This window comes from Melanostigma gelatinosum (genome assembly GCF_949748355.1).
Source record: "Melanostigma gelatinosum genome assembly, chromosome: 15".
Classification (NCBI taxonomy): Eukaryota; Metazoa; Chordata; class Actinopteri; order Perciformes; family Zoarcidae; genus Melanostigma; species Melanostigma gelatinosum.
In genome coordinates, this window is record NC_136648.1 from 13,103,928 (window position 1) to 13,129,469 (window position 25,542).

Sequence of the window (25,542 nt, forward strand, 5' to 3'; positions counted from 1 at the left end):
AAAAGCCAATTGCCGTACAAACAGACAGTCAATTGGTGCTCAACAAAGTTGCTCCTTTCCATCTGACAAGCAGTTAGCAACAATGGAAAGAAAGGTTACCAGGAGCACATATCTGTTTGATGTTGCACTGCTGTAAAGGTCAGGTTATATGATTCCAGAAGGTTTCTTATGAGAAGACGGTATCCTTATCCACAGAGGCACAAGGACATATTGAAAAAATTCTGTACAACAATGTAATCCTGGTCGCAAATAAATAGCTAATGCGTGACAACAATGTCGGGCTATTTGCATTTCAGCACCACGGAGAGCTCCGTCACTTTGCCCAGAACGCCTTTCTTCCACCAGGGGTCGCACTTCAGTCCGTTTTTCTCTGCGGAACTATCGAGCAACAGCCTCTCAGAACGGGGGAGTGATAAGAGTGTGACACACTCACCAAACAGTTATGTGAAACGAAGGTAAACCTATTATTTGTCATTCATACCTTTAACCGTTGTGTGTTTGGTTATATGACCGTTACGATGTACGACTTTTCAGCGTAATCTATCCGTTCACTTGAATGTGGGGTGGTCGTTTTGCACGTAGTTTGGTCTGCTAGGCTAATTAATGTTAGCTTCTAGTTCAATGGCTCCGTTGACTGAGCGATGTGGGCATCTGTTTGAGCTGTCCTCTGTTTGAGCTGTCCTCTGAGCTGTCCTCTGAGCTGTCCTCTGTTTGAGCTGTCCTCTGTTTGAGCTGTCCTCTGACGTAAATTGCGCTGTAACTCCCAAAAACCACAGCAACCCATCGTTTCTAAATTAGCGTCAAAGCAAAACAAGCGAGGGTCTCTTTCTCTGTCGCACATAGCATGCGCCTGTCACAACCCTCGATCAGATTTTTTTTTTTGTTTACAACTTTTCAAACAAGGACCTCTTAAAAAATAAAATGTAACTCACGCATTAAAGTGACACCATAGCCTGAGACATAAAGAGGACGTTAAATACTAATTGTTGTAAAAATACAAACACGGTATAGTAATAGACATGGAAATCCAGCTCACATCAAATATATTTAGTGCAAACATACAATCTGGTGGTTACATGACAGGGCTTTACGATGCGAATAGTATATATAAGACATCACTATATATAAGAAATAGTTTTCAGGCATTATACAGTGTACGTAGGTGAAATAATTCATCAAAAGATTGCTGGATACCTGCCAGAAAGGCTGGTTATAATAAACCATATTTCCAACTAATGTGTGTACAGTTGTTAATTTCCCTCTAGCCTCATGTCATGTTCGCATAAAAACAGGTTGTTCCCCTCCTCCGGTGTCTGACTCCGGCAAAATGCCATCACATTTATTCTTGCCAGGTTTCTAACTGCTTTGAGTGTCCCAATGATGAATGAGCAGGGCATGCCTATGCTGTGGCACCTATACGAACGCCTTTCTCATACATCGTAAGGTGCTTCGGGATTAAAAACTCCCACCAAATGACAAATAGCTTGATGGGGTGAATGCACAGGATCCTGTAGCATGTTCTTGAAGAGGACACACTCTTATGCCGGCCTTCTTCAGTCTTCGCACCTTTGCGTCCCATCGCCCGACTCCCCACAATGTTAATTACTCTTTCTTTTGCTTTCCCCTCAAAGGTTCTCTCAGTGGTGCGAGGGGTAAACCAAAGATGGCCAGCCGCCGTGTTCCACTAGTCTTGCTCGCCTGCGGCTCCTTTAATCCCATCACCAACCAGCACATGAGGCTGTTTGAGCTGGCCAGAGACCACATGCACAGCACAGGTCAGATCCAGACATGAATTTGGTGGCATCTGGCTCCTTGTAATCTCTATTCCATAACATACACTGATCTTAATTATTGCATAATCTAATGAATTTTGCCTGCCCGGTTGTAGACATGTAGTGAATTACTGCAAAGGAAAACAAGGCTTCTTCGTCTGTGAATAGCTATTAGTATTTATAACCACACTTATTCCTGACTGGACAGAACTTCAGAATTAAGAATCATAAGACCTGATTTATTATTTTTAATTTATTTATTGACACCTTCACTCTAAGGTTTATCAAAACATGCCACCATGATGGATCATGTTTTGTTTTACTAGAAACATAAATACACTCGTATTAAAATGAAATGGAAGAAACATAAATAAATCTGAAATAAACCTATGGAAGCTTGTTCATATTTGCATATATTACTGCTGGAAGTTTCATGACATCATATTTTGTTTTTAAAACATGATTTGGGGCATGTGACATACATTAGTCAATAGTCCTAATTAGTCAATGGCAAAAAATACAAAAGTGTTCTTGGACATTTTAAACTGTAAACTTACATCATCATGCTCGCATTGTTTTGAAGCTGAGGCTAGTGGTCGCAAAATGTACACGCATAGCGAATCGGAACCTGTTAACTAAAACTATTTTATTAGAATCTAAATTTTATAGAATACATTAGTCGGCTGTTTGGTCGGCAGCCGGCACTTATGGAAACCTCGGATTGTGTTTAATTTAACCAATTAATATTCTTTATATCAAAAAATTATCAAATTACTTATTTCTATTGCAAGAGAGGTATCGCAAAGGGATGAACCTGCAGAACTAGAAATCTTTTTAGACTCTCGCTCATTGTTTTTCTTTTATGGTCCACAAGTTTATTGGTTCCCCACTTTCATCAGCCTTGTTACCAGCAGCAGCTGGTCCCGATAAACCTTCTGTCTGTGATCTATCCAGCACCAGACAGCAGTCATACAACGTTAGAGACGAGCTGGAGAAGAAAGTTGAGCACCTAGCAAGTTAAAGATGCAGATATTTGTCTCAGGAGTTGGTTGAAAGGAGAATAAGGTTGCCATAAACAAGCTCTAAATGAATGCTAAATGTCTTCCTGATGTGACAGTCGGCTATTTTCTAGCACATTAACCGTAACAACTCTAAAAACAATGAGAGGGCTTTGTGTTTCAGCTTGTTGGGAAGCCCTTCTGTTGCCCAAATATCAATTTAAACAGCTTTAAACACCCCACGTTCTTGTCTGTTTGAACAACAGACAAGAGCAATCAATCAAATCATTTCATTGGTCGTTTACAAGTATAAAAATGATTATATACATCTTTTTTTTAATGATTTTGCAGGAAGTTGCACTCCTCGTTCTCAGTCACCCTAAGCTGTGTTATTGTCATGTGCTGCCACGCCAAGTAACCATGTAACAACCATGTCAGCACACAGGTCCTCTTTCTATAAACCATATAAACCCCTTTACCTCCAAAGCTGCACTGCATGAGAGTTTGTGGCCCGGTCACATCATTATACTGGTCCTGAGTCAGCTCTATTCACAGTGCAGCATTTCAGAGGGCAGGAACCTAAATAATGCTCTTACACTTTGACCCCTCACCTATAAGACATCAGCTGACTTGTTTTAGGGTAACCTTCAGAAAATTACTGAAAGCTGCATACCAGAGCTGTTTCTATTCTCCTGTGAGCGTTTGTGCAGCAGTTGCAAATACATGTTTTAAACTTTCTTTTTTTATGAACTCAGTTTGCTTCTGTGTTCCCTCATCACAGTTTGGATTTTCAAACTTTTAGTCAAACTCTCATTGCTTAAGGCAGTTTCTAAACCCTTCAAATCGCTCACACAGTAAAATGAAAATGCTCCATGATGTGATCAAGCGCCTTCATCCCCCTGTTTTAAAAAGATCAATTATAGCTATTGCCTTCAAATGTCAGATCTGACGAAGCGCGAATAATATTAACATCAGTATCTCAGAGATTTACTTAATCTTCTGATTTGTATTCCATTTCTGTATCGGCTATCGTGACCCAGAAAAAAACCCCACAACATTAATCTTCTTCTCTCCCTTCAGGCCAGTACCAGGTGGTGGGTGGCATCGTGTCTCCAGTGAGTGACGGCTATGGGAAGCAAGGCCTGGTACTGGCTGAGCACCGAATTGCTATGGCAAAGCTGGCGCTCCGGAGCTCTAACTGGATCACGGTTGATGAATGGGAGAGCCAGCAGCCAGACTGGACGGAGACTGCGGTCACCATGAGGTATAATTTAAAAAAAAGGGTTGAAGCAACATTAGAGTTGAAATGCTTCTTTTGAAAAAGAAGGTTTCCATGCAAGATCGTGTTAGAGACCATAGGGTACTTTCAGCTTTTGGGCTGACCCTGAGGGTACATTTTGTGTGCAGCTAGTCAAAGTATTGGGACCGTAATACCAAAAGGTGTTCTGTATATACCTTCATTTTGTTTCTGTTGACAGAACCAAGCACATCTTGTCCCAGTTCATATCCCACTCAGTAGCTGCTGTTGGTTTCCATTAGCTTCTAGTTGTACAGTGTTGTTACATCCTTTTTCGTTCTCGATGGGGTAAAAGACAAATGTTTTTTTCTTTGCTGACATGTCCTAGTTTTTACCAGAGCACCGGCCGAGCTCACATGGATGTGCTCTCCTTTGCTGCTCCTCTGCCCGCATTTCTTAATGCCAACTTCAACTGCATATGCAACCGTGTGTTGCCAGGTTCTGGTCTCTTTGGGGCTGCCAGACTAGACTGGAACCATGTCAGGACTGGGTTTTTGATGATGTGCAATCAGGGGCACCTGCTGTTAAATTCCCACAGAGTGGGAATGGTGTAGTTGCAAAAGGCTGTCTGGGACATGAGTATGAGTGAAGAGCGGCAGGCATAGGTGATGTGAATAAGGTATGTCCAGGAATATTGGCCCACTCCATATTGCAGTTTATTCTGCAGGAATATGAAATGTATTTGCAGCTGGGCTTTGTCAAGGATTTGGCCCAAGGAAATGAATGCTGTAATGGAAAAAGTGTACTTTACTCTGAATCATTGCACTGTATGCCATGTGTTTCTACACAAAAAGGTCTCTCACACTTGTATCATTGAACTTCTTCCATTTCATTCACGCTCCTTCTTCCCCGCTTTGCATTCCTCACAAATCCCCTCATGAGTATTTGCGCAACATGGGTGCTGATCAAGGTATGAAGTAGGCTGTTGTTATCCAGAGGCTGTGAGCGGCCCACGTCACAAGTCCTCTCACTCCCCGACACTCTCACACACACACACACACACACACACACACACACACACACACACACACACACACACACACACAAGTGATCTGGAACACTTTTTAAGAAGCTTTACTTACTTACTTAGTTTCCGTGATGAATCGATATTTCTCTTTTCCTAATCCGGTTCAGTTTGATGAGGCTTTATTGGCATGATGTTTGAATTTAAAAACATGTTGGCTATGCTCATGCATGAACAGAGGAAATAATGAATTAATACACAACTAGCTACTGGTGACAACAGAAGTTAAAGGGGGAGGATTACTAGAAATCGAAATAAGGAACAGTCTGTGTTTTACCATTTCTTAAATTACAGAAATATATTGTAAGTCTCTCTCATATCTTTGGTCGCAGGTATCATTGTGGGCGTATTCTGACGGAGTGTGAGCAGAGCACAGGAATGCACAACGACTCCAGTGGAAACACCGTTGTCCTCTCAAGTAAGAACCTCTAACTGTTGGGAACTTGGGATCATTCAGAAACCCTTTGACTGTGCTCAGGCATGGCATCGCTCTCATTTTGGGGATGGCGGTGTCGGTTGGTCAGTCCCCCATTTTGGTCCAAATATGAAGAAAACAAATGATTCAAGTGAAGTGATTATCTCAACAACTATTTCATTAACTTCCATGACATTTTGTTCAGACATTCATTGTCGCCAGAGGATGAATCATTCCTTTGGTGATTAATAATGAACATCATACATCATATCGAGCTGTAGCTCTGGCCCCTTTTTCTTTAGCGCCACCAGCAGGTTAAAGGTTGTCTAATATTTAGATTTATCTAAATAGATCTGCTAAACTAATGACTCAGCCTCAGCCTCACATTGTGTCAAGTGTTAAATAGCAAATATTAGCATTCAAACATGCTAAATTAAGATGGTGGACAGGGTAAGCATCATAGAACACGCCGTCATCGCTAACTTTAGTGCAAGTACACTCTTATAGATCCACTCGCGTGACTGTTGGCTCTCCTCCATTGTTAAGTGCTTGATTTATTTTCAGCATATTGCTTCATCACGCCTTTAACAAGCCCTCTAACAACGTTAGGGTTCAGGCTTTGCATCAATCCCTCATGTTGTGCCTGTGCTTAGCACGTGCACAGTGCAAAGCCTAATTGTGCTCTGTGGTCCTGAGTAAATGTGGTGAAAGAGTATTTTGGAGAGGTTTAATACCGTGAAGACGTTCAAATCCTTTCCGAGGATATTTGTTTGGGCCCTTCTGCTTTTTTACACAACACTGCATAAAGATCTACGGTCGGCTGTGAGATCTATCAAAAATGAATCCGATAAAATTTGTATTTTTGCAACAACAAAAAGGTCTCCTTTTCATTTTATTCTGTGTTGAGTCTTCTAAACACAAGTCAAAGTTCAGTTTCAGCGTTTTTGGCAACATTTGAACTCCCAATAATTGGTGTTGATATGCGTTTCTTTAGCCTCCGGCACCGTGAATATCTAAGTTGTGTAATGTTCAGAGCTAGTCAGTCAGTTTTAGTAATGTTCGGGTTTTTCATTTGCCTGGTGCAGACTCACAATGTTCACACCACTAATGCCTCAAGTTGTTGAATTTGCTCCTCAACAATATGAGCTCTTATTCTCGGAGACATTTCAATCTTTTGTTATGGGTTTGCCATTTGTTGTACCGTAGCTTGACAGTGAATTAGCCAGTGGATTGGTCGAATGAGTCAATACTTCTTGATGTTAAAAAGAAAGGATTTAAGGCTCTGAGTTGAGGCAAGCCCGTTGTTGTTGTTGTCATAAGGCATTCTTTACATCATCAAGCATCATACAGCAGAGTTATTAATCATGGGCATGTTATATTCTCAAAATACATCATATCGAGCTGTAGCTCTGGCTCCTCACTGCATATCAACATGTCTCTTCTCTTAATATTCAAAAATAGCTTTGTTAGTTCAGATTAAGCAGTCGTCCTCACTATCTCACTCCGCCTCTCCCCTCAGGCCCCTGTCCCCAGTTAAAGCTTCTGTGTGGAGCTGATTTCCTGGAAACCTTCAAGATCCCTGGCCTGTGGCAGGACGACCACGTGGAGGAGGTGGTTGGACATTTCGGCCTCGTCTGCGTCAGTCGAGGGGGGCTCGAGCCCGAGCGAGCCGTGCACGTGTCGGACACGCTCTCGCGCCACCGTCAAAACATTTTCCTCGTGAGGGAATGGGTGAGGAACGAGACGAGCGCCACAGAGCTCCGCCGGGCTCTGAGACGGGATCTGAGTGTGAAATACCTGATCCCAGACTCTGTGATAGAATATATTCACCAGCACAACCTCTACACACATGACAGCGAGAGGATAAATGAGGACACGGTGCTCAGGCCGCTCGCCAAACAGGCTGTGAAGAGTCTGGATGACTGATAGATGGACTGCTGCAGCATAGAGCTGAACAGTCACTCACAGATTGGTGCTTCTCTTCAGAGACTGGAAGTTCTCTTAACCTCCACTGAACTGCAGCGTGATAGAGGTTTGCACAACCTGAAAACATACAGTTACGTGTTGCAAATACTTATTTGAAAATGAATTTGTCTGAGCGGTGCGTGTTCCTTGTAGCTGTCTCAATGTATGAAATAATAACCATGACCAGGATTTTAGAATGAATGAGTCCAAGTCGTCCCAACAACACAAAATCCCACAATAATCCTGGACTTTTTATCGTTTATTTCTGTTTTTGACACAGTTGACCAACCTTTATTAAAACTGAAACATTTATTGTCTGACGTTAAGATATTTTAGAAAATAAGAACTAAAGACCTTCAAAACTGAATCCTATGAGCAAATAATTGATTATAAGCAGGCAAGGTAAAAGCAGCAAAAATGAAATCATAGTTCAAGGTGCAAATATCCATTAATATGTTCAGGAGTTGTCATGTTTTTTTAAAAATTGACAAAATGGCATAAAATGCTGTCTAAATGTGTGACATGCTGGTTGAGGAATACGGAAACCTTTATTTATTAATTTTTTTGTTTGCCTTTTTATATCTAACAATCTAAGAATCGGCCTTAACATCAGCGCCGTGTGTGTTTGTGTGAGTAGATTGTTCATCCTCGTCGCTAGGCGACCAGAACGCCACATAGGCACGTTTTTTAATTGTAGGAATCTAAACTGGATCCTCTCTTGTGAAGATCATTGTTGGTGTCCCTGCTCTGCAGCAGCCGTTGTGGATCTGTTCAGTTTCGCCATTATCATCCACACACACTGTCTGTGAGCCGCTATTTTTTTTCCACCAAAGGATTTAAAGTAATCCTGACAGTTGCTCAGCTACACGAGGTTTTTTCTCACTGAGGCCAGTGGCTGGAAGCGCCACTGTGACTGATACTGACTAGCTCTGTGTGTGTGTGTGTGTGTGTGTGTGTGTGTGTGTGTGTGTGTGTGTGTGTGTGTGTGTGTGTGTGTGTGTGTGTGTGTGTGTGTGTGTGTGTGTGTGTGTGTGTGTGTGTGTGTGTGTCAGTAAAGGATTTAGACAGTGGGTTCGCTGCAAAAGAGAGATTATCAAATTAATTGAGTTATCTAGGCGAAACAAAAGATATGACAGTCCTGTTGTGCGACATTTCATTTTTCCTGCCAGATCATTTTAAGCTCAGGGGATTCTGCTTTTGTACTGTGCATATTATCCACACTTTGTGGTCCACTCTGGTGATTGTTGATGGCCCAGCATCATAATTATAACATGATTCAAATTACCTCAGAACCAGGCCAAATCTGCCACACGTAGAACTCCATATGAATGCACCTGTGACAATTAATAAAGGAAGTGGATTCATCCTAATCCCTATAGGCAGAGTAAGCCCTCTCCAACATAAGGCTGTTCTACATTATGCATACCAGCATACAATATGTAGGAAAAGCATTGGCAGCCTTGAGTGTTTACGTGGAGGTGACCCAGGGAGGGAAAGTGGGAGGTAATCAGATTAAAGTGAATTTGGTTCAAATTGGGGCTTTTGACAGCAGGTTCTGCACTCTGGCACAAGTAGCCGTCACCAGCGGACCTCTTCATCACTCACTGGGAGGAAGGAGAGCAACCGCCAACATGCCAGCTGATCTGAATGGATATTGGAAAATGATTTCCAGTGATAACTTCGAGGAGTACCTGAAGGCTCTTGGTGAGTTTGTAGCAGGCGATAGTGGAGCACAGGCCTTGGGGGATAACATATCATCATTAGAGCTCTCAATAGCAGCAAAGCTTGGCATTAATACCTGGAAATAATCCTCTACTATTTATAAAAAAATCCTAATATTTGAACTCTTGGGCAGTGATTGCAGCTATCCAGAATGTTGTTTCATGTCTCACATTGTACTATAATGAGAGCAGACCGAATTTGCTGTGATACATATTGTTAGGAATATCAGCTACACATACAAACACTGCTGTATCTAACCATTTGTAAATCTGTATACTACATATGTCTGAAACTTTCTCGGTATCCATTTTCCACCTCCCTCTGTGTACCTGTTGCAGATGTCAACGTTGCCATCAGGAAAATCGCCACCTTGTTGAAGCCAGACAAGGACATCTCCCACGACGGGGACCACATCGTCATCAAGACCCTCAGCACCTTCAAAAACTACAACATGGACTTCCATGTGGGCAAAGAGTTTGAGGAGGATCTGTCTGGAGTGGATGACAGGAAATGCAAGGTGAGTATTTATAGCCAGTGTTTTCCTCAAACTGTTCACGCTTGTCTCAATGAATTGATGTAATGAAGAGCAGCGTCAAATACTGCGGGGAAATAAGTGGGAGAGGCAGAGAACTACGTCAAGACTCACACTTTTTGAGTCCGATTGCGTCCATGAATACTGAATAGGATCAAAGATTATCTGTGGTCCCCCTTTAAAACGCTTTTTTTGTATGTTGATAGGCTGATTACAGATAAGCTATAAGCTGGAGGTGGAATGAGAGAAAAGGGTCACGTGTGACTGTATGTGCAGATTTTTGTCAGAATCATTGTTTTTAATAGGGTTGATGGAAGACAGCCTCTCACTCAGCATACATGTTTATATCCATATGTTCATTCGTCCGCATTGTTAGATTGGAATACATCCTGCACCTTCATGTATTATAATCCCATTGTCTCCCTGACCTGTGACCTCATGCCAGACCACCATCACCTGGGAGGGAGACAAGCTGGTGTGTGTGCAGAAGGGAGAGATTGAAGGAAGAGGCTGGACCCACTGGGTGGGCGGAGATGAGCTTCATCTGGTAAGAAAACATCAGCTCCTGCCATGAATATTAATGCATGCAATTTGGACATTTTAATCCAAATCCAAACTGCCCCTCAGCACTGTATGTGTGCTGTATTTTTATGTGTGACTCTTGAATTGGCCCACCAGCTCTGGCAGCACTAGCATTAGACTGTGTGAGGTGCATGTGCATGTGTATGGAACTATTTTAATGCCAAGTAAATCATACTATTTCTGCATAAGGAACTTCCTCTAAAGATACTGTTTTTAAGGGGAAAAAACAGACTGATATATTTTGGTTCTCGAGTGTCTGGTACTGCATTTACTTGTCCACGCCATGAACTGAGACCCACAGTACATAGCAATAACAGCCACTGTTATTATCTTGACTTTTCCAAATCTAATTTCTGTTAGAAGAACTTCAATCACTTTTGTTTAAACATCGCCTCTGTGAAGTTCACAGTGCGGCCCAGTGTGGCCTGTAATGGAACCATTAGCATCTGAAAAGATTTTATAATTAATGACTAACACATTACCATTTCCATTAGCTCAGCATGATCAGATTTCCCTCTGTGTGATTACTGCTATCAAAGCTAAGCAAAAATAATCTCCCAAATTATTTGGTTGCAAATGATGCCAACAGATCTTTTTAATCAGCGGCTATGAAATTCGTTATTAGTTGGAAAATTCCACGAGCTGAAAGAGGGTTTGAATGTGAAGCAACCGTGGCCTCTGGTGGCAGAAAATACCTTCCACCTATTCCACAAAACTGTACCTGGCCTCTAGCGTGTCCTAAATTATTCAAAATGTTGTGTATTCAATGTCTCCATGCATCCTTTACTAATAACTGACCCATCCTCAGGCCTTCCCACGCATATTTACTGTTGCTAAGTCAGACAAATTGTTATCTAACATTGTAGGCTACAATTCAAGGGAGAGGGATAAGCTTCTGTCATCCACCTGGTCATTCCCATTTGTCAAAATGAAAATCTAATAAATCCAAAATGTGTTTTGTTCTCTGCAGGAGCTGAGAGCTGCAGGAGTTGTTTGCCAGCAGATTTTCAAGAAGACCTAAGATGGCTTTTATTGAACGCGGCGGTGCCCCCTGCTGACATCGGCTTACAGAGAGACGCCAGACACATCCCACGCCTTTGACATACCATCCAACCCCGCTTCGGTCCATCCATACATCTCTCCATATGTGTCTGCCCAATGTGTTTATTGTTATAAATGTAATTTATATTCCACCAAGACTGTTACCGTCGTCTGCAGAAGCCCGTTTAAATAGGCAGGGCAGTGTGTATATCATGTAACATCAACAAATGCAATACTGTGTATCTGTCAGTTTAGATGTGTTGGACGCATGCATCCCGCTACTGTAGGTGTAGCTGATCTGATAGGTGAACCACATTGATAACGCGACGCGCTGAAATGAGCAGTGGGAAGGTAAAGGCTGGCAGTGAAGACAAGAGAGCAGTGAGTTAATCCCATTGTAGTCCTCTGAATGACAAAGCTGAAGATCTGAGTGTGTTTGAAGGCTTTAAATTACGACTACTGATGCTTTGTCTCCAGAATGGATGATGTGTGTATTTATCCCTCCCAGCTCCTTTGGGAATGTGCCATTGATCGTAAAATCAATCAACAAAGTAAACAGTGCTCAATAATGTAGTTTGTCTTTTTCTGAGCGGTTAAACCTGAAATTTCATTTGTGAATCAGACTTGTTGGAAAAAGGAAATGATGTGTTCGGCAGCTCAGTCACACAAACAGACAAAGCGTTAAAAATGGTCGGTTGCTGTTTTCTGAAGTTTCACAGGCCAACAGATCAGCAGTTTGAAGCTCCTTTTAACTGAAAACGCCTTTCCAGACATGCTTTTAAAAAATCCAAGTGGCCTCCGCTTGAGAATTTCAGTGAGCGAAGTGAAGCCCGCGGAGCTCCGGCCAAACATCTTGAGCCACGCTGTGCTCTGAATCAGCTAATCTGTCAGCTCACTTTACGCATTTCCATGAAGCCTACCAATTGGGCAGTCTGCATAAACTGTCCAACTTACTTGCTCATTCTTTGCCACATGGTGCTGCTGCTCGCCCTGCTGTTCAGCCTCCCGCCGGGGCCTATACCTTGCGGGCTCTGTTTATTTATGGTTCCCCAGGGGGTTTGTTATTGATCTCTCCCTGCTCTTGCTCTGACTGGTTCAGAAAAGTGATGGTCTCAGGGAGGGGTTGCAACAGAGTCATGGCGCCAGGATAAAATCTGCATTTGCATTTATGCTCAATAAAACGTTTCTACTAAGTGCAAGGTTGGTCTGCAACTCAACTCTTATTTGGATCAGCAATCGACAGGCAAACGGCTCAATCGGAGAGGATTTTTTAACCACTGCTTCATCTTGAAGTCCCCCTTTGCTCAAAAGTTTTGTTTTCTTATTGTTGCTTCACTTGGCTGTTTGACCTTCACTGTGCAGAATGGTTCATGAGCAGAAATGACACACGGGAGACTGTTTTCACGTTGATCTGCTGAAGGAGGAACACTTCTCTGTGCTCACAGAGAATGGAAGGTGAAGTGGGAGACATCTTGTGGCCAGTAGTAAAAGTTGTTAGCCTTAAGATGTTAGTCCTGGTTGATTTGGAAACACCTGTGGTCACTGGTGGTAATAAGAACTGTGTTCGTTCAGATAGGACCCGTTTATCGATCACTGAGAGCACAAGATGCCCGTTGAGCAGTTGCATGCTTAGTTTCCTGTCAATCTCTTGTGCATAGATCGGAATGGCGGACTCCGCCACTGACAATGCAAAGTATAAAGAAAGGTTTAATAAGTGTAAGCCCGTTTAATAGCTGAAGCAGATAAATGCAAACCAACAATAGTATAAAAGTGGGTTTGCTATGATGGAAATTTCAAGGATTATACCTTTAAACTTTTCAAAAAAAACATACGTACCTTCATGTAGCATTATTCATGGTCATGAGGTCTTGATTTCTGTATCATGGACAGAAATCCAGACCTTAAGTATACTAACTTTGGACAAACTAAACACAGAAGTGAAGGAAATCTCCACATTACTTTATCTATTCCTGTAAAAAAAAAAAAAAATGTATGTGTGTGTGTATATATGTATATATACTAGAATCTAGCTGTTCTGAAAAGGTTTTAAATCAAGTCTCTCTATTCTGGCCCTAGATATTGACTTTGCCACAAGGAAAATTGCTATCTCCCTATCTCAGACCAAAGTGATAGCCCAAGATGGAGACGAGTTTAACTTCAAAACGTTGAGCACCTTCAGGAAGTATGAGCACGCCTTCACTGTAGGGGTTGAGTTTGATGAGCACACCAAAGGACTAGACAACAGAAACATCAAGGTGGGTTGATCTCTCATATACAAAGTCCTTGAAGTCAGTCTACATATTGAGCCTCTCATAATATCCCTGACATCTAATGACTTTGTTGCACAAAATGACATGACAATGGTGCACCTGCAGGCATTTTGGCCATTCCCTTTTCATTATCAAGCCATTACTATTTTCCTGTAGTAAAAAAGATTTTTTTTATTTAATTCATGAAATACCTGGAGGTAACATGGGAAAAAAACAAAGCATTGTATTTTCATAAGCCAGTAAAATATATTAAACTGTTTTTTTGATGACAGTGTTCAGTTATAATTTCTCCACAGAGGCCCACTGACATTTAGTACATTTCCATGCCAAAAGAAGAGCAACTATAATAAGTCTACAGTAGAAGCTGCTTTTATTCAATGCTAATTGAACATCAAGAAGAAAGTAATCCTAATTTGCTGAGTCTTCATGTGAACCTGGTAAAAGTAATCATGTAAGAGGTGGAGGCAGGGTTTTTTTGAGAGGACATAATCTAACATGGTTTAAGTAGAATATACTTTAAATGTGTATTAAATAATGACTTATGTTTGTTGTTTAATGAATGTACTACATGTGGTGTCTTGTAGTGTCTGGTGACCTGGGAGGGGAACAAGCTGGTGTGCACTCAGAAAGGAGAGAAGGCCAACCGTGGCTGGAAACACTGGATCGAAGGAGACAAACTCTACCTGGTGGGTTGACAGTATCTATCTGTCATGATAGTTGCATTTGTATTTGAACCAGAACATGGGCTGATGGATAAAAAGAGGAATGTGTTAGATTTGTGGCATGTATTGCACAGCAGAATGTGATTGTTAAGTATGATGAGGCCAGTTTTAACACTGTTATTGCTCTGCTTTTGTTTTTTATAATTACCCCCTTTATTTCCTCCCACAGGAGCTGGCGTGTGAAGATGTAGTTTGTGTTCAGATGTTCAAGAAAAAAGAATAAAAGTCAAATGTATGTTTTTATTTTTCATTTACTCGGTTGACAAGGTCTTTGTTTGCTCCACAATAACATGGTTTCCCAAACATATAAACAAAATGAATAAAGGTGCTTTTTACACATAAACATAGTGTTGTGTAGGAATAAAGACAAACATGTTACTTTAATTATTTAACTTCAAATGTGTGTGTTTACAATGGGTCTAACATCAGGAGAGAATGAAAGTATGACATTATACAAGGTGGCTGCTAGACAGCCAAACTAATATCAAACTCATGAACTAACTTTTAGAAGAGTTATAACTTCACATTGTTTTATCTGCTACACATTACATTGAACACATCTTACAGTGTATTACAGAGGGGTATATTATAAACTAATGCTTAAACTGCCATCTGCTGGGGAAACATGGTAGTCTCTTGGGGGTGAGATGAGATTATATTATAAATATTAGTATTACATTATATATAACAATAACACAAAAAGATCTAAGCCTCAGATATTACAACTTTCAACTTTAAGTAGTGTAAGACTTTCTGTGTCTGGAAAAGTTGATACAACTGAGGACTATGATTACAGAATGCTATTACTGATAAACAAACTCAATAAACAAATGCGATAATTGAAAGCGACACATTGTAATGATTGTGTTTATTCTAAAGTTAATTTCTAAATGGTTCAATTAAAGTCATGGTTTGTCAGGAAACTAGTTGGTAGATCAGAATCAGAATTAGAATCAGCTTTATTGGCGTACGCATGCAGGATTTGACTACGGTTTTCACATTGCTCTCAACATACATAGAATATACAAATAAACAAGACAAATATGAAAACAAGGACATTAAAGACAACAAAGTAGAACAGAGAAACTAAGCATTTAATATTTAACAACTATACAGTATAAAGATGGATAAGTATATGAAATAATTCCCTTCCCTCTTTACTCGCTATCATCGGTTTGACTGTACACTTACAGGTGTACTCCATATGTAAATGAGCAAAAACGGGAGATGGGGGAGAAGCGCCGATCCTGTCGGTGCTTGGTCTTCGAGGAGGTGCCTTGGTGAACCCCTATGTAAATGGGCAAAAACGGGAGATGGGGGAGAAGCGCCAATCCTGTCGGTGCTTGGTCTTCGAGGAGGTGCCTTGGTGAACCCCTATGTAAATGGGAAAAAACGGGAGATGGGGGAGAAGCGCCGATCCTGTCGGTGCTTGGTCTTCGAGGAGGTGCCTTGGTGAACCCCTATGTAAATGGGCAAAAACGGGAGATGGGGGAGAAGCGCCGATCCTGTCGGTACTTGGTCTTCGAGGAGGTGCCTTGGTGAACCCCTATGTAAATGGGCAAAAACGGGAGATGGGGGAGAAGCGCCGATCCTGTCGGTGCTTGGTCTTCGAGGAGGTGCCTTGGTGAACCCCTATGTAAATGGGCAAAAACGGGAGATGGGGGAGAAGCGCCGATCCTGTCGGTGCTTGGTCTTCGAGGAGGTGCCTTGGTGAACCCCTATGTAAATGGTCAAAAACGGGAGATGGGGGAGAAGCGCCGATCCTGTCGGTGCTTGGTCTTCGAGGAGGTGCCTTGGTGAACCCCTATGTAAATGGGCAAAAACGGGAGATGGGGGAGAAGCGCCAATCCTGTCGGTGCTTGGTCTTCGAGGAGGTGCCTTGGTGAACCCCTATGTAAATGGGAAAAAACGGGAGATGGGGGAGAAGCGCCGATCCTGTCGGTGCTTGGTCTTCGAGGAGGTGCCTTGGTGAACCCCTATGTAAATGGGCAAAAACGGGAGATGGGGGAGAAGCGCCGATCCTGTCGGTGCTTGGTCTTCGAGGAGGTGCCTTGGTGAACCCCTATGTAAATGGGCAAAAACGGGAGATGGGGGAGAAGCGCCGATCCTGTCGGTGCTTGGTCTTCGAGGAGGTGCCTTGGTGAACCCCTATGTAAATGGGCAAAAACGGGAGATGGGGGAGAAGCGCCGATCCTGTCGGTGCTTGGTCTTCGAGGAGGTGCCTTGGTGAACCCTTATGTAAATGGGCAAAAACGGGAGATGGGGGAGAAGCGCCGATCCTGTCGGTGCTTGGTCTTCGAGGAGGTGCCTTAGTGAACCCCTATGTAAATGGGCAAAAACGGGAGATGGGGGAGAAGCGCCGATCCTGTCGGTGCTTGGTCTTCGAGGAGGTGCCTTGGTGAACCCTTATGTAAATGGGCAAAAACGGGAGATGGGGGAGAAGCGCCGATCCTGTCGGTGCTTGGTCTTCGAGGAGGTGCCTTGGTGAACCCCTATGTAAATGGGCAAAAACGGGAGATGGGGGAGAAGCGCCGATCCTGTCGGTGCTTGGTCTTCGAGGAGGTGCCTTGGTGAACCCCTATGTAAATGGGCAAAAACGGGAGATGGGGGAGAAGCGCCGATCCTGTCGGTGCTTGGTCTTCGAGGAGGTGCCTTGGTGAACCCTTATGTAAATGGGAAAAAACGGGAGATGGGGGAGAAGCGCCGATCCTGTCGGTGCTTGGTCTTCGAGGAGGTGCCTTAGTGAACCCCTATGTAAATGGGCAAAAACGGGAGATGGGGGAGAAGCGCCGATCCTGTCGGTGCTTGGTCTTCGAGGAGGTGCCTTGGTGAACCCTTATGTAAATGGAAAAAAACGGGAGATGGGGGAGAAGCGCCGATCCTGTCGGTGCTTGGTCTTCGAGGAGGTGCCTTGGTGAACCCCTATAGGACGTGTCATCATCCGGGGCTAAACGTTTATTTGATTGCTCTTATTTTGTGGAGAAGCTGCCTTGTTCAACACAGTATCTCCACCTAGTGGTGAAACTAAGAAGTACAATACAGTCAAGCGCAAGTTTCAAGTGTGGGCCATATTACATTATATTTTTAGAAGTTGCTGCGGGCCAATTAAAAATGGACCGCGGGCCGTACTTGGCCCGCGGGCCGTAGTTTGGACACCCCTGCCATTGATGTTTTGTAAAGGACTGAATGATGGCCATTTGTAATCAGGCCAATTGTGCTTTGATACTGCACAGTCGGGTTATAATATGGCCTAATTAATGCATGTGTATATTGTTTTTTTGTTTTTCTTCTTATAAGAAAGCCTTCTTGTCACAATGACATTTTACTCATGATTAACAACACTTAATATGTGTAATATTTGTATGTAGCTATAATGAGAAAAAGTTAAGAGAAAGGGAAGAAAAAAGAGAAAGAACATCTTTCACAAATTCAAGGCCATATCAAGGATCTCAGTCACCTCTAGTGTCATGAATTGAATTCAATCAATTAAGTGATGATTTACTTGATGTGCTGCAATGGGCCTCCCACCAAGGTTCTATTGCTCAGTAAATCTCAGACAAGTGCGAAGTAGAGCACATTAATCATCTGAAATGATCATGATATAATGGCACCGCAAAGGCATATAACAAACCATGCAGGTTTGTTTCCTGTCACCGTGACGCCCATCGACTGTAGATCAGACCTTCATGTCACGTCACCACTTCCAGAGCACAACTCACGCGAGATTGAAATGGAGGAAGTTCCACGTCAGTAGTGCTCTGTTCACCAGTCGGTCCCCTATTGCAACTGCTCCCATCTAATTTAACTGATTTTATTGTGACAACACGGGGATAAAACATGGTAAGAGACATTTAATGTAGTCCCCAGCATGTTTTCTTTCCGTACAGCTCATCGGAGTGTCCTTGTTCATGTTTGAAAGAACGGTGGAATTGTCAAATAGAAATGCATCATTGGAAATAGCTTAGCGGCTAACTAGCTTGAGCTAGCAGGATAACTTGTAGCTAACTGCTATTTAAATTGTTAAACAACGACTGTTTGTAAGCTTACGGTATATGTGGTTGCATTTGTTTTGAGTCAGTTGTCGAATTAATTATGATGGAGTGTAGCTATACATTTAGGATTATTGGAATCATTGAAATATATAACATTATGCCTTAATGTTAACATGCTAACGGTTATTTGGCTACCTGTCATTATTGTGGGTCTTTACTCGGAAGCTACCGAGTATCATTAGCTAAATGACCCTGTAATGGCACTCATATTGAGAGTTTGAACGGCGAAGGAACAAGGAAAAGACCCAAATGTCCTCTTGTGTTTTCAGCCTCTGAGGCTGGACATCAAGCGGAGGCTGACTGCTCGGTCCGACCGAGTGAAGAGCGTGGACCTTCACCCAACCGAGCCATGGATGCTTGCCAGTCTGTACAACGGCAGTGTCTGTGTGTGGAACCACGAAACACAGGTGGGATCACTTATCGATGGGCCACCCATACAAAGCTGCATTACGGAACACAGATCAACACTAAGTATGATGATGTTGCACACACGGATTCAGCACTGTTCTTTGTTTCCAGACTCTCGTCAAGACCTTTGAAGTATGTGACCTCCCGGTCAGAGCCTCTAAGTTTGTGGCAAGGAAGAACTGGGTCATTACAGGAGCGGTGAGTTTCATGACTCTGACAGTTGTCATCCTTAACACCAGCAGTTATACAAGCTAGTAGTGTAAACCTGCGAGTGTGAGTTTAACAGGTGTGGTATGTATGTTGTGTGGGCATGTGCAGTAAACCCTTGAGCAGTGGTGCCACATCAATATTTTACATCTGCTGGTTTTGCGTTACATTTTTCTCATTGTGTTTGACTCAAATAGCATATACCAACTGTTTATATTGGAATGTATTTTACTCTCGTCTTATCTTTGTGTTCATTAAGTGTATTGAACTAATATTCCAATTGTTTTTCTCCCTGAGCAGGATGACATGCAGATCCGAGTGTTCAACTACAACACCTTGGAGCGTGTCCACATGTTTGAGGCCCACTCTGACTACATCCGTTGCATCGCCATCCATCCGACCCAGCCCTATATCCTCACCAGCAGTGGTAAGCCCATACAACTTAATATATCATATATTGATGGGTAGCATCCTCTTCTGACATAATGATTCAAAAAAACTCAAAGGTCTCTTTCTACCAGTGTCCTCAAGTGCATTTGTTTTGAGTGCACACAAGCATGAATGTATTTCTGTGCAGATGACATGCTGATCAAGCTGTGGGACTGGGAGAAGAAGTGGTCATGCAGCCAGGTGTTTGAGGGCCACACTCACTATGTCATGCAGATTGTCATCAACCCCAAGGACAACAACCAGTTTGCCAGTGCCTCCCTGGACAGGACGATTAAGGTAGGGGCCGCTTCCTGATGTGTTTACTGCTACCAATTTGATCTTGTCATTGGGACCGCGGGACACCCAGATCCTTCTGCCTTACAGATTTATAATTACTATAAATGAAGCACATTCTTGCCTTTTTAATTATAGACATAATTATGATGTACTTATAATTAACGCTCTTTGAAGTGCATTCATTGATTTTCTGCTGTGTCCTCTGGGTTTTTTCAGGTTTGGCAGCTAGGCTCTTCGTCTCCCAATTTTACTCTGGAGGGTCATGAGAAAGGGGTCAATTGTATTGACTACTATAGTGGAGGAGACAAGCCCTACCTCATCTCTGGGGCTGATGACCGCCAAGTAAAGATCTGGGACTACCAGGTAAATGATTTTCATTTACTGCATTCACAAGAAGGTGAAAGTAAGCCACATAACACGAATCATGGAACTAATTAACTCTTAAGTAGAACACAGGTTAATTTCCTTTTCTTACATTATAAAAAATACACAATTCTAGCTTGCTGAAAGAGTTGAATGCATATTTTCATCATTGGTCAGCTACATCATTTCTGTGAGCATCCTTTAGCATTGTGTCTATATATACATGTTTAACTTTCTTCCTCTTTGTGTTGTAGAACAAGACCTGTGTTCAGACTCTGGAGGGCCACGCCCAGAACGTCTCCTGTGTCAGCTTCCACCCCGAGCTGCCCATCATCATCACTGGATCAGAGGACGGTGAGCAGGAATCACACTCATCCTCAACTCTGCCCCCACAATGCATCTCACCGCATGGCCTGATTGATCATTGCTTTATGCAACTTTAGGTACGGTGCGTATCTGGCACTCAAGCACTTACCGCCTGGAGAGTACTCTGAACTATGGCATGGAGAGGGTGTGGTGTGTGTGCGGCCTCAGAGGCTCCAACAATGTGGCGCTGGGCTACGATGAAGGCAGCATCATTATCAAGGTGAGCAGAAGAGAGGGGGATTCTTACAAATGTGTTTTAATTGAAAATAAACTCTTACTATACGCCCTTACATACTGCTAAATAGTAATATAGAAGAAAAATGAGTTGTGTAGGACATTTTTTTTTATCTTTAAAGACATCAAGATGAAATGTATTGTGTATACAATCAAATATCTCTGTCGACGTCCGCTGTGTAGGTGGGTCGGGAGGAGCCAGCGATGTCTATGGATGCGAACGGAAAAATCATCTGGGCTAAACACAGTGAGGTACAGCAAGCCAACCTGAAGGCCATGGGGGACGCTGAGATCAAGGACGGAGAGAGGCTGCCGTTGGCTGTCAAAGACATGGGAAGCTGTGAGATTTACCCCCAAACCATTCAGCACAACCCTAATGGAAGGTATGCATGCACTCAACCCAGGCCCTTTGGCTGGTTATGAGTATTTCAGAACCAGGCAGACATGAGCACCACCACCACTGTTATGAAAGTGAATGATCCTTGAATATGTTTATTTTTGTTTCCCACATTAGAGGTGAATTTGAAATCATGTTTGTCACTCGTTTATGCATTTTTTGTGTGCACCAGGTTTGTTGTGGTGTGCGGAGATGGAGAGTATATCATCTATACTGCCATGGCTTTGAGGAACAAGAGCTTCGGCTCAGCACAGGAGTTTGCCTGGGCACATGACTCATCTGAGTAAGTATGCTGTTGGAAATAGGTGCGATACTTCCCTGCTGTACACCTCTGTATCAGAGAATTAATGGCTACTTTTTTTTTTTTTCTATAACAGATATGCCATCAGAGAAAGCAACAGTATTGTGAAAATCTTCAAAAATTTCAAAGAAAAGAAATCTTTTAAACCTGACTTTGGAGCTGAAGGTAATGTGAACATTGTTATATCGTAAACTTGTGGTTTTTGAAGTGGATGGTTCCCACTGTCTTCCTCACTGGATGTGTTCCCATTCTTCCCTGCAGGGATCTATGGCGGTTTCTTGCTTGGGGTGAGGTCAGTGAATGGCTTGGCATTTTATGACTGGGAGAACACCGAGCTGGTCCGCCGCATTGAGATCCAGCCCAAACACGTAAGACTTGTATCCAAATATCTTTAACAGCACTGTATGTAAATACTTTATAAAAGGCCTAGAGGGGTTCTTGTCCAGTCATTCGTATCTCTGTTTCTTCATCAGTCTCTCTTCATCCTTTTTTTTTCATAATCAACACAGATCTTCTGGTCGGACTCTGGTGAACTGGTCTGCATCGCTACAGAGGAGTCCTTTTTCATTCTGCGCTATATGTCAGAGAAAGTAGCTGCTTCTCAAGAGAACAATGAAGGAGTGACCGAGGATGGTATTGAAGATGCCTTTGAGGTGCTTTTAACTTTCAGTGCTAAAAAATACTCCCATATCCTAATTAATCTGGGTTGTACCCACAGAGTTCTATTCCATAGAATAGCTTCAACTCAATGCTTTATATTCGGAATGAAGGAGTGTTTTCTTCACTTTAAACTATACCTTACAGTCACAACCTTTTGTGTGATTTATTTATTTTATGTCCAGGTCCAGGGAGAAATCCATGAGATCGTGAAGACTGGACTTTGGGTAGGAGACTGCTTCATCTACACCAGCTCTGTGAACAGACTCAACTACTATGTAGGAGGAGAGCTCGTCACGATTGCTCACCTCGACAGGTACAAATACAGACGGTTTAGCTTGAATTTAAGTAGTAAGTAATGAAATCGAATACCTGCCTCTTAAAAGACCCTGCGTGCAACTTGTAGACTTTATGCTCATAAGAACAATACGGTACGTTTATCACAGTTGCATAGACTGTCTAGAAGGATAACGGCAAAGCTGTAAATGTTTATTTCACTGCTGTTAAGGATGCTGAATCTTTCATGCCAACTGGTTTCTCTCCCTGCAGAACCATGTACCTGCTGGGTTACATCCCAAAAGACGACCGTCTGTACCTTGGAGACAAGGAGCTCAACATTGTAAGCTACTCCCTGCTGGTCTCCGTCCTGGAATATCAGACTGCCGTCATGAGGAGGGACTTTGGAATGGCTGACAAGGTGCTTCCCACAATTCCTAAAGAGCAGCGCACCAGGGTCGCACATTTCCTGGAGAAACAGGTAAGGAAATACGTTAGGATTTGATTTCCTTGTTTATTTAATGCAAGTCAGTTTAATTGCAATAAATATTTCTTAATAGCAGTCTGTGCTTGTAAGATGCTGATGGGTTTTGTTTCTTTGTCTCTTCAGGGCTTCAAGCAGCAGGCGCTGGCTGTGTCCACAGACTCGGAACACCGGTTTGAGCTGGCGTTGCAGCTGGGAGAGTTGAAGATTGCCTACCAGCTGGCTGTGGAGGCAGAGGTAGGAGCAGAGTAGTCGGCTCTTGAAACTCAGTCAAGCTCTATAACGTATCACAAGGCGAGAGTCTTCTTAAAAACATTACCGGACAATTCACAATGGCTCACAACAGTTTGGCTGCTGTTGTCATTTCATGCCATTACTGGTCAGGTTCTCTGTCCGGTACATTTCTAATATTTGTCATTTTGACCCCTGCAGTCGGAGCAGAAGTGGAAGCAGCTAGCGGAGCTGGCTATCAGTAAGTGCCAATTCGGCCTGGCCCAGGAGTGCCTGCACCACGCTCAGGATTACGGTGGCCTGCTGCTCCTCGCAACAGCCTCCGGTAACGCTACAATGGTGGGCAAGCTGGCTGAGGGGGCAGAGAAAGACGGCAAGAACAACGTGGCCTTCATGACCTACTTCCTGCAGGGGAAGTGAGTACCAGATGAGTGTGACATTGGTGTACACATTACAGAATAGATGTGTGTTGTTCTACATGTCGTCTTTTCTCCACAGTCTGGATCAGTGTTTGGAGCTTCTGATCAGAACAAACCGACTGCCGGAAGCTGCCTTCCTGGCTCGCACCTACCTGCCCAGTCAGGTGTCCCGTGTGGTGAAATTATGGAGGGAGAACCTGGCTAAAGTCAACACGAAGGTCAGTTCTGTTATCATGATTATCGTTTATTTGAAGAAATATTGATACAGCAAAGAACTTTGAAACTAAGATCAAGAAAACAATCGGCACCAATCTAGGTGTAGAAAAAGGGTTTAAATTAACAGGATTTTAGATTCTTAAGAGTTTGATGATGTGGATATTTCCTCTTGACCGTGACGCATTGTACTGGGTCGTCATTACAGGCGGCCGAGTCTCTAGCAGACCCCACAGAGTACGAGAATCTGTTCCCCGGGCTGAAAGAAGCCTTTGCAGCGGAGCATTACCTCCGAGAGTCCTGCTTGGGCACCTCTAGGCCTGCCAAAGAGTATCCTCTCGTCACGGTGAGTTGCACAAGTTTTAAATTCACAAATGAGGTTGTGGGCCGACAATATTTCTAAAGCTTTATCTCAATCCTATCTCCTCTTTTTTTACACATTTTTCAGCTCAACGAAGACAGGAATATTCTTGAGGAGGCTCAGGGGTACGAGCCCAAAGGAACCTTCATTCCTACAGTCTGCAAGGTTTGTCTGCAGTGTCCAACATTTTCTTTTGAGCCAACCTTTATGCAATAGTTATCAGTCTAAATGGGATTTTATAAAAAAGTTCAAGATAAACTAGAGGAACCAATGGGCAGTAATATTCAAACTTTATTTGACTCCCTTTTTCTGGCAGACACAGGCCAGTGAGGAGTCAGTGGCAGCAGCTCCAGTCGCTGCAGCAGTAGCAGCTGTGACTTCTTCACAGCCTGAACCTGCTGCTCGTCCAGCAGTGGACAAAGAAGAAGAAGAGGAGGAGGAAGAAGAAGAGGAAACCCCTGAATCACAAAAAGAGGTTGGACTTGTATTTCATCTCTTTTTATCTTCTGATTATTGTTTTGTTTCTCACAATGGTTACTGCTATTTAATCCAAATAAATTAGTCAATCCAATATTGTGTACTGCAATTGTTTTAATGATTAAAATAGAAAAACATTTGGCAGTTGTGTTAATGTCTTTTTCATAAGAAATACAGTTCCAAGTGTTTCACATAAAATCTAAAAAGAAACAGGATTCAGGGATAAAACATGAATGAATAATTAATTGTAATTGAAACAAATGATCCTTTGTGTCTTTATGTAGACTCTGGATGAGCTGGATGTGGACCTGGACAACATGGAGCTGGACGACATCGACACCACAGACGTGAACCTTGATGATGACTTTCTAGATGACTGAGACCTGACGCCACTCTGTCACCCAGCACTCTTCAGAGCTTATTTAAAGAAAACAAAAGAAAGAGACCAAACTCCCTTTCCCCCTTTTTGTATTTGTACGTAAAAATATTATATTGTCATGTCCGCCGCAGTGGCAGGATTTAAGTAGATGAAGATATCGGTATGGTTTTATTCTCAGAAGAGCAGTAGACACGTCTATTCAGACTTTCCTCCATTTTGTACACCACGTATTGATTGCTTGAGAAACTTTCACTAACTGTCCATTGAGTGATAAGGTATATTTACTCTTTGCTTTGTGTTGTCTGTAATGGCAAATCAAAATGCATTCGGTCCAATAAACTTCGGTTGCTGTAAATATTCTCATTTGAATTGAGTGTTCTGTACGAGATGGAAAAACACGGCGATACTACAGGCTCATAGTTTCAATATGTAGCCGTGGGACAGATCCTTCGATTAAAGGGGAATAAATGTAACATCTTCCAGTTAACAGGATGTTAACGTGTTACTAGTTGTGTCATGCCATCCAGCTAATGTCACTAGTTGAGGGTGAACCATTTTTTATAACTTAAATCCTTTTAATTTAGGGTTAAGAAACCCACATTACTCTATCAAAGATCAAACTATTAAAGAAAATATCAAAGACCAATTACA

General features: G+C 42.6%; 4 protein-coding genes across 4 annotated transcripts; all 4 read left to right on the forward strand.

The window, feature by feature from the left end:
* Nucleotides 1-403: 403 nt before the first annotated feature.
* Nucleotides 404-7,766, forward strand: nmnat3 (nicotinamide nucleotide adenylyltransferase 3). The gene is made up of 5 exons (XM_079285313.1): nt 404-455; nt 1,632-1,775; nt 3,851-4,034; nt 5,424-5,509; nt 7,026-7,766. Exons 2-5 carry the CDS (start codon nt 1,664-1,666, stop codon nt 7,430-7,432), a joined length of 789 nt encoding a protein of 262 aa, XP_079141439.1. The 5' UTR covers nt 404-455; nt 1,632-1,663; the 3' UTR covers nt 7,433-7,766.
* A 1,285-nt stretch (nt 7,767-9,051) lies between these two features.
* On the forward strand, nt 9,052-11,328 carry LOC306789091 (retinol-binding protein 1-like; the record flags this gene model as incomplete). The annotated part of the gene is made up of 4 exons (XM_079284879.1): nt 9,052-9,175; nt 9,532-9,710; nt 10,171-10,272; nt 11,278-11,328. Exons 1-4 carry the CDS (start codon nt 9,103-9,105, stop codon nt 11,326-11,328), a joined length of 405 nt encoding a protein of 134 aa, XP_079141005.1. The 5' UTR covers nt 9,052-9,102.
* Nucleotides 11,329-13,012: 1,684 nt separating this feature from the next.
* Nucleotides 13,013-14,563, forward strand: LOC306789813 (retinol-binding protein 2-like; the record flags this gene model as incomplete). Its single annotated transcript, XM_079285881.1, has 4 exons — nt 13,013-13,041; nt 13,405-13,603; nt 14,203-14,304; nt 14,510-14,563. 4 exons carry the CDS (start codon nt 13,013-13,015, stop codon nt 14,561-14,563), a joined length of 384 nt encoding a protein of 127 aa, XP_079142007.1.
* Nucleotides 14,564-18,064: 3,501 nt separating this feature from the next.
* Nucleotides 18,065-25,250, forward strand: copb2 (COPI coat complex subunit beta 2). The gene is made up of 22 exons (XM_079284326.1): nt 18,065-18,180; nt 18,662-18,799; nt 18,912-18,998; nt 19,308-19,434; nt 19,585-19,733; nt 19,950-20,096; nt 20,351-20,450; nt 20,540-20,682; nt 20,880-21,079; nt 21,266-21,376; nt 21,471-21,559; nt 21,656-21,762; nt 21,904-22,047; nt 22,237-22,367; nt 22,601-22,808; nt 22,938-23,048; nt 23,244-23,458; nt 23,541-23,679; nt 23,883-24,020; nt 24,123-24,200; nt 24,352-24,510; nt 24,797-25,250. The coding sequence occupies exons 1-22, from the start codon at nt 18,178-18,180 to the stop codon at nt 24,890-24,892; spliced, it is 2,820 nt and encodes a 939-aa protein (XP_079140452.1). The 5' UTR covers nt 18,065-18,177; the 3' UTR covers nt 24,893-25,250.
* Nucleotides 25,251-25,542: the final 292 nt, after the last annotated feature.

Excerpts from the sequence above, each read along its gene's own strand:
- copb2 (XM_079284326.1), top strand. Across the intron at positions 19,435-19,584 it reads CTATATCCTCACCAGCAGTG|ATGACATGCTGATCAAGCTG; the intron begins GTAAGCCCATAC and ends ATTTCTGTGCAG. Across the intron at positions 23,459-23,540 it reads ACCTACTTCCTGCAGGGGAA|TCTGGATCAGTGTTTGGAGC; the intron begins GTGAGTACCAGA and ends TTTTCTCCACAG.
- nmnat3 (XM_079285313.1), top strand. The coding sequence starts at position 1,664 with ATGGCCAGCCGCCGTGTTCCACTAGTCTTGCTCGCCTGCGGCTCCTTT. Across the intron at positions 4,035-5,423 it reads GAGACTGCGGTCACCATGAG|GTATCATTGTGGGCGTATTC; the intron begins GTATAATTTAAA and ends CTTTGGTCGCAG. Across the intron at positions 5,510-7,025 it reads AAACACCGTTGTCCTCTCAA|GCCCCTGTCCCCAGTTAAAG; the intron begins GTAAGAACCTCT and ends CTCTCCCCTCAG.